General features: G+C 32.0%; 2 protein-coding genes across 2 annotated transcripts; both read right to left on the reverse strand.

The window, feature by feature from the left end:
• Nucleotides 1-1,614: 1,614 nt before the first annotated feature.
• Nucleotides 1,615-3,681, reverse strand: LOC140819864 (strychnine-11-hydroxylase-like). The gene is made up of 2 exons (XM_073180109.1): nucleotides 2,675-3,681; nucleotides 1,615-2,510 (listed from the first exon to the last, which is right to left on the reverse strand). The coding sequence occupies exons 1-2, from the start codon at nucleotides 3,575-3,577 to the stop codon at nucleotides 1,887-1,889; spliced, it is 1,527 nt and encodes a 508-aa protein (XP_073036210.1). The 5' UTR covers nucleotides 3,578-3,681; the 3' UTR covers nucleotides 1,615-1,886.
• A 7,246-nt stretch (nucleotides 3,682-10,927) lies between these two features.
• Nucleotides 10,928-12,643, reverse strand: LOC140819574 (strychnine-11-hydroxylase-like). The gene is made up of 2 exons (XM_073179714.1): nucleotides 11,703-12,643; nucleotides 10,928-11,616 (listed from the first exon to the last, which is right to left on the reverse strand). The coding sequence occupies exons 1-2, from the start codon at nucleotides 12,591-12,593 to the stop codon at nucleotides 10,993-10,995; spliced, it is 1,515 nt and encodes a 504-aa protein (XP_073035815.1). The 5' UTR covers nucleotides 12,594-12,643; the 3' UTR covers nucleotides 10,928-10,992.
• Between the last annotated feature and the right edge of the window lie 2,113 nt (nucleotides 12,644-14,756).

A 14,756-nucleotide genomic window follows, 5' to 3' on the forward strand; every position in this document is an offset into this window, starting at 1 on the left:
GCATGACCTAAAATATTAGTGTTTTTTATTTGCCTTGTGAAAGAATGATAATATTAAAATAAAAAAAAATTTGGTGGAATAATATGTTTGTGTATGAATTATAAATGGGAGTTGTTTGAGCGTCAAATTGGACTGAAAATTTGTGATGATTATGAATTATCCGCATGTGTATGAAAAAGAGGGCTGAAAACTTATTATTTAAGTATAGATTTTAGTTTATTTATTGGGAAAAAAACAAGAAACACAAAAGTTTTGTTTCAACAAAGTAGTTGTTGAAAATAATTATGTGCTGTCAATGGTGGTGGAAGATATGGAAAAACTGAATGACTCTTAAAGAAAAGGAGAAAATAAAATGGAGGAAAATCCGGAGCACGGGCGGATCAAATAAACAGACAAGTATCAAAGAGATTAATCAATATCTGATGACGATAAAGAAACATCTAAATTGCTAAATTTAATCGAAAAACTGAATGATTCAAAAATCAAACAATAAAATAATTGAAGAAACCATGATGGTTTAAAATTGTAGATAAACCGTGAAATACTATTTTTTTTATCAAATAAGAGGTGAAAAAATTATGTGACTATATTCGTTTGCAAACTGTACGACCATTCATAGTGCACTCAAATTCGTTACGCACATACAACAAACATGCTTAGTACTAGTATATTCAAGAGTAGGTCTCTTGTGAGATGGTCTCACAAATCTTTATCTGTGATACGGGTCAACCCTATCGATATTTATAATAAAAAATAATACTTTAGCATAAAAAAGTAATATTTTTCATAGATGACACTAAATAAGAGATCCGTCTCACAAAATACGACCAGTGTGTTTGCCTATATTTGAATGTAACTAAAGAATGTCGACCTCCATCTATAAACTAAACTACACTATCTTATTCATCTTCCCATCCAAATTAATTAAATAACTTCCGCCTCAAATTTCTCTGTCTCAAATTAATTATTAATTTTTTCCTGCGCAACATATATAGTGCATGCCTAGCTAAAAAAATCTAACTGTGTGGGTCGATTGATAACGTTGAATGGATTTTTTTGTTGTTTTTTCAACCTTAAGAAGCAAATTCGTATACGGACATCCACTACTTTCTTTGTTTGCTTTAAAGTGAGTCAAATTTGTCCTCTTTTTATTTTTTATTATTTATTTTCGTGACAAAATATAGAAGAAAAGAAGAATTTTCCTTAAAGATTCTTTTAAGAATAAAGAAAGAAGAATATTTTCCAATTTCTATTTATGGTTTGTTCTTCTGTTCGCTGAATTCCAAAGACATGTACGAAAAAGTTGAAGAAAATTAATGACGACAGGCCCGTTTAATGATGGAAGATATATAAAACTGTGCTAATATGTATAAATTAATAATTCATTTTTGTTCTTGCTTTATGATTTTCACCTTCCAATTACATAAACTTTCTTCTTAATTAAATCATTTTTTCACGAAAGATTAACAGTAATATCGAGATTTCACATAGATATGTATGCAATTATCTCTTATAATTAACTGTTTAATCCATTGAAAAAATGGTTGTGCGTTTTCTAATGCTTAGTTAATATAATGACCGAAAAGGAGACGATTTAAGAAGTGTATAATAGTAAGAACAAAAAAAGCATACCTATGTAATTGAAACCAAAAGTGGAAGAGTAGAAATTACAACCAAAAGAAACGACGAAAAATTCAAGGACGGAACCAGGATCATTATAATATGTCTTAAGGTTCAAACACAAGTTACGCAAGATCAAAGCACGCATTAATTCATGGGAAACGTCAGAAAAATGACGAAGAACATCACGTACAAATTATTGGTTTGCCAATAGAATGAGTGGCATCATGATACTTTGATGACTTCAATTCCTTATGTACTCATATTCAGTTGATATCTTGTTTTGGTGGCGAAGCTACGAGACGAAGTGGGATTTTCTTATGCATTGTGATCCCAAGTGCTTCTTCCATATCAAGCTGTCGTGGTGACATTCCATGCGGGAGCTCCCAATCGAAGGAAAATAAGAGATTCGCGAGCGCGAGTTCTACCACGGAAATGGCAAAGTTGATTCCAGGGCAACCCCTTCTGCCAGCACCGAACGGCAACAGTTCGAAATGCTGTCCACGAAAATCGATGTCTCTATTACAAAATCTTTCAGGATCGAATTTTTCAGGGTTTTCCCAGTATTTCGGATCCGTTCCAATTGCTGTTGCATTGAAAATGACTCGTGTCTTTGCGGGGATTTCGTATTTGTTGTCAATGGTGCAGTTCTCGGTGGTTTCTCTAGGGACCATCAACGGGGCGGGTGGATGGAGTCTTAATGACTCTTTGATGACTAATTTTAGATAATTCAGTCTTTGGAGATCGTTTTCTTCTACTTTAACCTTTCCTTTGCAAGCTTTTCTCACTTCTTGCTGAGCTTTTTCTTTGACTTGAGGGCTTCTCATTAGCTCCGCCATTGTCCATTCGATTGATGCAGATGAGGTATCAGTTCCAGCAGCAAATATATCCTGCAGATGTTCATTGGATAACTTTGAAATGTTATCTTTACTTGAAGCTAATATCAACAGTTCTTTCAATAGGCGTCCGATTGGAACAAATATAGGTCGTTTACGTTTGGTGAAAATATGAAGAGACAATTAAATGGAAAATTTTAAGGAACAAAAATACAAACCGAAAGAACACCCTTGACATGTTCATCTTTCAGCGTGATTTCTTGATTGGGGTCCTTCTGAATTCGAAGCAACACGTCGATAATATCTTCGTGATCAGGTTTAGCCCTGTTGGGGTCACGATGTTCTTGAATAACTTTGTTGAAAAAGGCGTCTATGTCCAGAAAATTCGTGTCGATCTTCCGGTCGACACCATTGAACTTGTTAATCCAAGCCAGCCATGGAAAAAAATCCGCAACATTAAATTCTCCAGCCAAATGCTGCACTTCAAGAAGAATCTGATGGAACTTATTCATTCCGTCCCGGTTCTCACGATCGTCAGTGCTCATCGTTCCAAAGGCCGCGCGACAGACAACATTATTCGACATTGAAAATGTCAACGAACTCAAATCTACAGGATTCCTCCCATGTTCAGATACACGATGAATCATGAGAGCCACCTCTTCGTCCCGTATTTTACCAAAAGATTGGACCCTTTTCGCCGTCAACAGTTCCAAAACCGCGATCTTTCTCAGTTCTCTCCAATACTCCCCGTATGGTGCTAAAGAAATATTGGATGAGTTGTAAGCAAGTTTCTTGGCTATATACATTGAGGGCCTGCCCGAAAAAGCAAGATCATGTGATTTAAAGATTTCTCGAGCCATGTCGGCTGATGACACTACCAACGTCCTCACGGACCCCAGATGCAAAAGCATGAGATCTCCATGTGTTCTGGACAACTCGTGAAGTGATCGATGAGGTAACCTTCCAAGCTGATGGAGATTTCCTATCAGTGGGAGCTTTTTAGGGCCAAGAGGGAGCTTTCTTGTACCGAAACCGCCTGTTCTTCCCTTTTTCACAACTAAGAACAAGAGTAAAGGTGCGATCAAAATGAGAAAGAGTATCCAGAAAATCTCAGAACTCATTATTTTCCGAAGGCTGTAGATAGGGTGAGATATCTACAATTTGTTCATATTTTATTACATCTTGTGGATAGGTGAGGTGCAACTTGACTGCCGTCCCTGTCTCTCCAAAAAGTATTTTTTGAATAAAATGCCATAATTTTGAACGTCTAAAATATGATATTATCAATAATTTATCATCATAAATATCACGCCCGTGGTCCAGGCCCACATCTGCGCAACTGTAGAATAGGCCCTTATAAAAACTATTTTGTATCTATCATCACTTTACGAAAATGGTTAATCTAAGTTACTATAAGAGATGATTGTAAGCTCTTATAAAGTACTTTAAACTTTCATTTTCAACCAATGTAGGACAAGAGTATCACAATATATTTCGAGCTCCAATCATCATAATTTTTGTTAGTCTCTGCAGTCACAAGGCGTGTCCATTCTTTACTCCATGACTTCTTCTATTTTGTTCCTTTTTTAAAAGTTCCATCTTTCTCAATCATTTGCATTTCTTCTCATCGTTGTTCCGGATGTTCCATTTGTTTCGCCTTGGTCTTCTTCAACACTTTTAACATCTTGTATTTGGGTAGCGGATTTTGACTAATCATTGAGCAAATATTGGGCTTCCAATTTTTTCTGTTTTAAGCCAGAAATCAACCAAGTACGATCTCCTCTTAAGGGCTTCTCCGATGTCTTGTCTCTTAACCAGCTTCAGAATATTCTTTTCAAGATGAATTGCCTTGTCCAAGGCATTCTTCTTCTTCAACTCTGGTACTTAGATTTACATAGAAGAGCTGAGAAAGATTCTGAGTCCAGATGACTCAATCATCTTAAATATTTCCACAATTGCTCCTTTTTCAAGTGAAAATATGGATTCAAAATTCTTAACATAAACATTTGCGATATATATATATATATGAAGGAGTAGTCATTTCTACAAGTAAGATTCTTTAAAAAAATTAAGTGTTTGAAGATTTAAGAAAATTGGAGAGCAAAGAATACGAAAAGTTGCAGAGAATTTGAGCATCAAATATAGCATGCATGAATGTACAACTCTTATATTTGCAATATCTAATCGACCCAATTCAACCCAATTAAATGGATATATAAATTGTTCTTTTAGGATAATTATTAATGATATTTAATGAATGACTATAGATATTTTTACTTCATTTTTATAATTTATGGAAACATTAATATTTTTTATTAATAGTATGATTGCGAATATGATAGTGAATTTTTGTGGGTGAATGACCAAAAACATTGATTAATTGCTTCATTTATTGTCTATCTACCTTTTTGCACAGGTTTCCTTCTATAACGAGGTTAGTTAATGAAAGAATTTAACTTTTTGGTCGTGTGATGTGGTATCTGACAAATCTATAATTTTCGATGTTGTTTTATTATTTTTCAATGTTACACCAATAATTAGACTTTAACGTATCTAATAAGAGTGAACATTTAATGTGTAGAGATCAGTAAATTATTCTACTTGATTGACGAGATTAAATAGAAAACATATATATAAATATAAAATATTAATGGAGGAAAATTTTTAAGCTTCTTTGTTTGCTTGGAAAGTTGGTCAAAATTTGGCTCCTTTTGTTTTTATTTTTTATTTTTAATTTTTTGTGATACATAATGTACTAGAAAGACGATTTTTCGAGATAATTTTTTTAAAAGAAAAAAAAAGAAGAATTTCCAATTTTCATTTATGATTTGTCGTGTATTCTATAATTTCCAAAGACATGATAGAGTTGAAGAAAATGACCATACGCCCATCCAAATTCCAATCATGCAACATTTAATTTACATATAATAATAGTGTGAAATTAAGTATCAATTAATTAAGGGGATATATTTTGGTAAGTTAAGTTGTCATATTTTGTTGTAACTTTTTAAATTTAGTTTTCATCTTGTAATTTAACTTTTTTGTTGTTTTGGCTTTTTTTTCCTCGAAATCATTAAATCCAACGGATATTGCTTATTTGACATTGATTCTCTCTTGTATGACTAATATAGTGCAAATAAAGCTCCGATTGCACACATTAAAATTCATGTAAGTAAAAATAAATAGAAAAATAAACCAGAACCATACCTAATATTTGAAAATAGAAGGAAAAAGATTTTTCAATTGATTAGGTAGTAATATAAATTTTATTATCATCACATGAGTTACGTAAGAGAACGTATATGTCAAATAAGTAAAATTCGTTGGATTTAGTTATTAGTAAAAAAACATCAAAACCCAAAAAATATCCAAATTACTGGATGTATCAAATGTTGATAAATTGTATGATTAAAATAAAAAAAAAAACATGTCAATTTATATGGCCAAAATCCTAATGTTTCCATTACTTAATTTTTGTGAGTGGTTTGGATTTATGAAAGTTCATGACCGGCATGTTTCATTTCTTCTCTATATACCACCTACCTTTTTGTGATTTGCGAAAGCGACATTGTTGGGTGCAATAATTGTCCCTATTTGGTAGAGCGATCAAACCGTGGTGCTTCAGCTGTTGTGCGATTTAAAAGATTTGAGTTGCACCATTACCACTAGCTATAGCTTTTGGTAAAGCGGCAAACACTCGGTCCTTCTATTGGTATCAGAGCCAAGGTCACGGGTTTGATTCTCATTGATTGCAATAAGTGCAATTATTGGAAGGGAGAATGTTGGGCACAATAATTGTCTCTGCTTGATAGAGCGATCAAACCGTGGTGCTTGAGCTACTATGCAATTTAAAAGATTTGAGTTGCACTATTACCACTAGCTATAGATTTTGGTAAAGCGGAAAGCACTCGGTTCTACAGACATGCTAGTTAGTCTTAGTCTCACGTACGAATTACATAGACTTGCTTCCAAAATAATGGTAAACATTTTTTTTGGACAGAGTATGTCAAATAACATGAAGGGATGTTTGTTCTTGCTTTATGATCAATATTAAATGCTTATAACAAATAATTTAGCAGAGAACTAGAAAAGCAGGCATTGTAGAGCTCAATGGAACTTGCTAAAATAGGCACTACTACACCATTTTATTTGTTTGCCAGTAGAATAAATGGTATCATGGTATCTTGATAACTTGATTATTCTTAGAAACGTAAATCTCAGATTTGAGGTCCAGTTGAAACATACCCTTTCTCTATTGTGATAATTGATAAAAACAAAACATGTGAGCACATTCAACAAATTTTTGGTGGTGAAGCTACGAGAAAAAGTGATGTTAGATGAGCTGCTATCATCCTGTATTTAGTAAGTTTTGTTTTGAAGCTCTAGACAAAAGCATGAAAGATATAATGAGATTTGTCAATCCCTCACGCCATCATTTCCTTTCGAAGAAAAAACAATTGATTCTGGTGGCGATTTTCAACATCATGTTATTCTAAAAAGTATTACGCATGATATTGTACTTGTTACTATTAATTCCTCGTATCTCTTGAGACATTGAACATTATTTAGATTGACAAAAAATGTGCAACTACAAAATTTAGGTTCTGATGAAGAATGTGCTAAAATAAAACAATTTTCAAATTGGATTTCTAATAGAAGAAGGGAAAACGGAATAACGGTTATACGAAACTTGATATTCGTGATGAACTTTTCTCAAAGATTGTATTTAGTCTATTGTAGCAATAGTTGAGAGTACATATCGTCTTCAAGCAACAATATCAACGATACTGAATATTTTTAGCAGAAGGCTATTTTGGCACAGACTATTGATGTCGTTCAGTTCATAAATGAATATATGACATCTAAAAATCATTCCGAGGGAAGGTTGTATTTAAATTCTGATATGGAGTGCCTCGGATATAAATGTTGATCTACTGTATGATGTGCATACACATGAATTCTTAAATTGTATAAAATGTAATGGAGTACATAACAACGAATTAAACTTGAAGGTTGGAATTCCGGTTTGTTGCTGTGGAACTTAGATCATTCTCTTGGATTATGAAATAGCACTATATTGATCATGACGAGGCTAGGAAATCATGTTTTGGAAAGACAAATTCTTATTAGAAGTAATGCCGGTTATAAAGTGCTTATTCCAATAATGTTATTGACCCTTTCTGATCCAAAACTTTCTTTTAAATTCCAACTAATACAGTATCATTTGATTGTATCATACGCATTGATAATAAACAAAAGTCAGGATCCATCACTGTCAGATGTATATCACTGTATCCAGATTTACGAAACCTAAGTGTCTAAATTTTTGATATTTGATAGTAATAGAAACAAGAAAAATTCAATGACAAACATTGTATTTTATGAAGTTTTTAAAAAAATTTAAATTGATTTTGTGTTTTCTAATTGTACGGTTTATAATACATTTAGTTTATTTGTATTTTAATTATTTACTCAAACGCTCATACTTAATAATTTTAATTTTGAATCATAGAAAATAACATCTTATGCATCATAATATAAATATAAAACAGATTTGTCTTTTAAATTTAATAAAATCCCATCAAAATGTATTTGCTAAATAATTAAATAAGTATATCATTTAAGTATCCACGTAATATGTTGAAACATTCGAGGTTCGCAATCTTTATTTTGATGTTAACAAAACTTTTTTATTTGTTTATAATAAGTTTACCTAAGCACGCAGAAACTGAAACTGATCAAGCTTTGAACTGATTAGTTACCAAGTTTAAACTGAAGTTATCGAGACGAAATCTGAAAGTGTCAATTGATTGGTCGAACTGAACCAGTACAACTGAAGTATCAAGAGCAGTTCAACTGATTGTCAGTTGATAGGTTGTTCAACAGAAGATCTTCAGATGCCCGGCCAACTGATGAAGAGCCCAACTGACCAGTTCAACTGAATCAGTAAAATCAGTTCAGCTGACGAGTCAAACGATTTCACCTCACCAGTTCAAGACCAATTCAGAACATCATTTAGGAGCGAACTAGTTTGCAAATTCTACAAGCTTAATCCAGCTATGTACAAAGGTACAAAAGCTATTGTACCATCAAGATACAATAAGAGACGTTGCAGCAACGCTTAAAGCCAAATGTTCCAGATATCTATTTGGGGGAATAAATTCAAACTTCAACGGATTCATTCACCGAGTCTCACTGTACGTTCAGCCTATAAATAGAATCTGAAGCTCGGTGAAGACAAATATGAGAGTTGACGAGTGAAAAGATAAAATACAGAGAGGGCACGCATAATTATAAGCTTTGAAGAAGCAATCACCCTAGATGGAACACTTCAACGTGTTATCAGCTTAGTTTTAGAAGCATATATCCCTCAGTGTGTGATCACATTTTCGGGTAGTTTTTAGAGATCAGTTCACACACACACACACACATACACCACCACTCAAATTCTGTCTTGCAGAAAGACATAAAACATGTGTATGTAGTCTTTGACACACAGACGTTAAAAAAATGTTGGCTGGAAGGTGTTGCCTTCAGCCTAGACTAGGAGTTCAGTTAGACAGTGGGTAAGTCCTAAGCTGGGTGTATTATTACACTTTTTGTAATTAATCAAAGTCTTCTAGTGGTACATACCCGAAGAGGTAGAAGGTGTGACGTAGGAGTAGTTGAAGTCTCCGAATATCCATAAATATATCTTGTGTTATTTTTGTTGAATTGCTTGTTTTTGTTCTTAACTGATTTGATCAGTTCAGTTCTGTCCATAACTAAATTGATATAATCCAGAACTGATCCCATGTAATTTTCAGTTATTCAGTTGCACAAGTTATAAAATTGATTAGTTTTGTTAACGAAGGATTGTTTCAGGTAATTTTCGCTTGGTTTAAAACCAAACCCGATCTAATTCATCGATGTTTGCATTCTTAGAACACGAACTATTGTAGCTCATTGTTTATTGTGTTTGAAGCACCTTCCAAGGTGCCCTCACATGTTCCATCATAATGTATTAAATGTCTAATAATAAATACATAATGCATAGGTTATTGTATAAATTAATGCTTTCATAACTCGATTGGTGATCGAACGTTTACCTTAAAGAAAGGTTCAGCCGGTCGAACCGGAAAATCATATAATATTATACAAATAATAATAATATATTTAAAATTATAACGATCTTTTATATATATATATATATATATATATATATATATATATATATAAATATATATATATATATATCCAACTTTAAGATCTAAACAATATACATATAATCAAATATAATTATATATATATATACATATATTTTTTTACAAAATAAAAAAATAAAAATAATGTTTAATATTACTAAAAAATAAGATTTTATTAAAATCAAAAATCCAAATAATTATATATATTATAAAAAATTTAAATATAAGAATTAATTTTTTTACATAAAATAAAAAATCAATTTTTTCGAAAAAGTAAAAATGGGTGAATCGATTCACCAGTTCAAGACGGGTCCAATCAATATTTGACTTGTTCTAACATGTTTGACGGTAAAAATGTTTTATAGGTTCTAAACCGGACCCATGATCGGTTCCCAATAACCGGTCGAACCGACTCGTCCGGCTTAGGTTTAAACAGTAATACCAATATATAATGAATATGCTATTGTATTATGTCTATTCAAATTACTTTTCAAAATTCAAATTTGAATACAAAATTCTTTCTTAAAGTTAAAAATACATTAAAAGTTTGTATTATTTATATCATTTTATTTAATTATAGTTAGAGTTTTTTGTAGGGATAGAAACACCAATATACTCAACCATCACCAAGAAAATCTTTTGATACAATACTAGTAAACCATTGTGGACAATCACTATTCTTTTGCAATATTCCCTGTTAGGGTTTTATACACTATACATAAATTTATATGTATAGTACTGCATAATTGATAAATACATTTTGTCATATTTGGTACAAGCGTGATACCATTTTTCAATCATATTACAAAAATTACTCATTTATTCAATGTTATGCTTAAGTTTAACCCTTAAAAAATGCACATACAGCTAATTCGTTGTTATAATCTACCTAGATTTGAAAACAATAAAGATTTCAATTTAAAATGCATCTTTCATGATCGAGAATTCTAATAGTAATCTTTTCTGAATGTAAAAAAGCATGATTTTTCTATATTTTGCAGGGTTGATATATACATAAAACAATAAAACATCCCGTCATAGACAAAATGAAACATAACCCCGTACTAACTAATTTCAATTTTTAATTACATGAGATAACTGTATATGCTTCGCATAAGTGAAATACTAGTACATTTGTTTTTTCTTTCTTTCTTTTTTTTTTTTTTTTCATTTTAACACGATTGTAATAAACGTACAATTTTCATTTGCTGGATTAATTATTATTTAAAAACAATTTATTAGTTAAAATTAAAATCTCAGGGTCGAGGTCCATTACAAACAATATCCTTCTTGCAATAACAAAAATAATATAATTTGAGCACACAAAAGGTTACCAATTACACAAATATATATCAATGGATATCATTTGTTGGTGGTGAAGCTACGAGACAAAGTGGGATTTTCTTACGCATTGTGATCCCAAGTGCCTCTTCCATATCAAGATCTTGTGTTGACATTCCCTGTGGGATCTCCCAATCGAAGGAAAACAAAAGATTAGCGATCGCAAGCTCTACCAAAGATATAGCGAAACTGATTCCAGGGCAGCCTCTTCTGCCAGCACCAAATGGCAGCAACTCAAAATGATGTCCTCTGAAATCGATATCGCTGTTCAAAAACCTCTCAGGGTAGAATTTTTCAGGGTTATCCCAATATTTTGGATCAGTTCCGATTGCAGCTGCATTGAAAATGACTCGGGTCTTCGCGGGGATTTCGTATTTGTTGTCTATGATACAATCCTCGGTAGTTTCTCTAGGGACCAGCAACGGGGCGGGTGGATGGAGTCTTAATGACTCTTTTATGACTAGTTTTAGGTATGTGAGTCTTTGGAGATCGTTTTCTTCTACTTTCACTTTTCCTTTACAGGCTTTTCTCACTTCTTGTTGAGCTTTTTCTTTGACTCGGGGGTTTCTTACCAATTCCGCCATTGTCCATTCGATTGTTGTAGATGAAGTATCAGTTCCAGCGCCAAATATATTCTGCAAATATTCGTTGTATAGATTTAATTTGGTGTGTGATATTTAGAGAAAATTGAATAGAATATGTGGAGGGAAAGAATGCATACTCCAAGAACACCCTTGACATGTTCATCTTTCAGCTTGAATTCTTGATTGGGGTCCTTCTGAATCCGAAGCAATACATCAATAATATCTTCTTGATCAGGTTCAGGCCTGTTGGGATCACGATGTTCTTCTATAACTTTGTCGAAAAATGAGTCCACTTCCAGAAAACTCCTGTCGATCTTCTTTTCGACGCCATTAAACTTGTTAATCCAAGCCAGAGATGGAAAAACGTTTGCAACATTAAATCCAGCAGCCAAATGCTGCATTTCAAGAAGGATATGTTGAAACCTGCTCATCCTTCCATCGCTATTCCCATGCTCATCGGGGCTCAGTCTTCCGAAAGCAGCCCGGCAGACGACGTTATTCGTCAACGAAAATGTCAGTGTGCTCAAATTCACAGGACTTGCATTGTGTTCAGATACTCGATGAATCATGAAATCCACCTCTTCATCCCGTATTCTACCGAAAGATTGGACCCTTTTAACCGACAACAGTTCCAAAACCGCTATTTTCCTTACTTGTCTCCAATACTGACCGTATGGTGCTAAAGAAATGCTGGATGAATCGTATGCCAATTTCTTACCGATATACAAGGAGGGTCTCCCTGAGAAAGCAACATCGTGTGATTTAAAGATTTCTCGCGCCATGTCGGCCGAGGACACAATCAACGTGGGCACGGACCCGAAATGCAAGAGCATGAGATCTCCATATATTTTGGATAATTCTTGAAACGATCGATGAGGTAACTTCCCGAGCTGATGAAGATTGCCTATTATCGGGAGCTTTTTAGGGCCAGGAGGGAGCTTTTTTGGTCTCTTATTTTTCACGAGAAAGGACAAGAACAAAGGTGCGATCAAGCTAAGAAAGAGTATCAAGAAAATCTGAGAACTCATTGTTTTCGCAAGGCTGCGGAGATATAGCTAGGCAGATTGCCTCTCTGTAAACTCCTTTTATATTAATTAATAACCTTTCTTGAAAATGAAAAATCAATTTTTTTAAACATTTATTTGTAGTTCTAAGAAACTTCCATATTGACGTATTTATGTTTTGAAGAAATTTCATTCGAAATCAGTCAAATTTGGTTGTCTTATTTGACTTTTCAGATTTAGAAATTTCAATTCCATAATATAAGGTTTATTGTTTATATCTAGATATATTTGGATTTCTTGAATTTTCAATCCGTTTTTCTTTTTTATGTTTCTATTTTAGTCAGCATAATGTATTCCAAATCCTCCTACATTGAACATTGGAACCATTCTATGTCCAAATCATAGATGATAACTCTTCTTTTGAGACAAAAACTTGTGTCAGACGGTCTCACGGATCGTATTTTGTAAAGACGGATATCTTATTTGAGTCAACCATGAAAAATTATTACTTTTTATGCTAAGAGTATTACTTTTTATTGTGAATATCGGTAAGCTTGACCCGGCTCACAGATAGAGATTCTTGAGACTGTCTCACAAGAGACCTACTCATCTTTTAAATCAGGTTTTTTAAAGTTTTTTTATATTAATTTTTATTAAAAAATTCAAAATTAAAATGGTTAGTAAATTTTGACAAAAATATTTAAAAACTAGTAAATTGTAGGCTACAACTCATGCTGCAACCTATTGACACCATTTCCTTTTATATATATATATATAAAAAATCATTCTTTTTTGTTTCTTTTTTTTAGCAAAGGTTTCTTTCAGGATTTGACCAACTTTCCTAAATAAAATGGGATTTGATATCACTTGCAAGAAAGTTGGTGTCAAATTCATTGATTTGAAAGTGAACTTAATTTTAAATGTTGAACTGGACATTTTTTTTAAATATTCTTTACTTTTAAAATGTTAGGTAATTTATCTTAAAAAAATTATATGTTTTTCGTTATCTAAAAAATTTCCATTATTTATTTAATATGCGTTGCTTGAATTTTTTCAAAAAAAATTTTGTATGTGTATTGTTCTATTTATTTTTATCAGTATGATTGATAAAAAAATACAATAATATTTTTTTATAATAATAATACTAAACATTATAATTATTATTATTATACAAATTTTTTTATTTTTTTGGAAAAATAATCAATGCATATTTTATAAATAGATGAATTTTTTAAAATAAAAACAAAATTCAAGAATGTTGCGTACAAAAGTTCAAGAATTTTGTATATTCGAATTTATTATTATTCCAATTTCCAAATATACACATCTTCTCTTGTTTTTTCGAAAAGTAAACCAACACATTTAAATAAATAATATATATATGAGCGAAAAATCAAGAATTTAGCATAAAATTAAAGAATTTTGCATATTCAAATTATTATTACTATCCCAACTATTATTCTTATTATTCTCTATTAATCATATTTTTTTAAAAAATTAAAATAAAAAATATGTGAGCCAAAACATATACACCTTTCATTTTTTCGAAAATTAAACCAATACATATTTAATAAAGAATTTTTCTTTAGAAAAATGAAAAGAGTGTGTTAAATTCATCTTAACTGTGGTGATGTGATGAGTATGGAAAATCAGAACCTTAAAAGGAAAACCAGAACACTTAGAAAAAAACTCCAATAGACAGTTAAGCAAAACTAGATTACGGTACTTCATAATCAAAAGCACTAGACTTCGTGCTAAATCTCTTGTAATAGCATTTCAGATTAACATCAAATCATATAATCTTTAATAAGAGACTGTTGATATCCGTTTTTTGTGTATCTTTTATCAGATGATGTCCCAATTTATTATGACCGTTCTGTACAAAAGTACACTTCATTTAATGACATTAAATGACCGTAAAAGATCATTTATTACTATCTTTAACAAATTATATTTTGGATTCATGTACTCTTAAAGAGAAAAAGAGTTGTTCTTTCTTAAATGTTAAAGATCAACTATATAAAGGCCTCTCGAGGATTCTAAAAAAACATTTCTTCTCTAGAACTTTGAATTTAATGTGAACAATCGTTAAAAAGACTCAAGCTTTTCAAAGCCTCAGAAAACCAGAACATAATTTAAAGACTTAGCAGATTTAGAAAATCATTTGTGATATCTTTATTCATACAC

This window comes from Primulina eburnea, chromosome 18 (assembly GCF_022965805.1).
Source record: "Primulina eburnea isolate SZY01 chromosome 18, ASM2296580v1, whole genome shotgun sequence".
Classification (NCBI taxonomy): Eukaryota; Viridiplantae; Streptophyta; class Magnoliopsida; order Lamiales; family Gesneriaceae; genus Primulina; species Primulina eburnea.

Bases quoted from the DNA above. Each gene is read 5' to 3' on its own strand.
- LOC140819864 (XM_073180109.1), bottom strand. From the start codon at position 3,577: ATGAGTTCTGAGATTTTCTGGATACTCTTTCTCATTTTGATCGCACCT. The intron at 2,511-2,674 runs GTTTGTATTTTT...GAACATCTGCAG, and splicing joins ATGTCAAGGGTGTTCTTTCG to GATATATTTGCTGCTGGAAC.
- LOC140819574 (XM_073179714.1), bottom strand. From the start codon at position 12,593: ATGAGTTCTCAGATTTTCTTGATACTCTTTCTTAGCTTGATCGCACCT. The intron at 11,617-11,702 runs GTATGCATTCTT...GAATATTTGCAG, and splicing joins ATGTCAAGGGTGTTCTTGGA to AATATATTTGGCGCTGGAAC.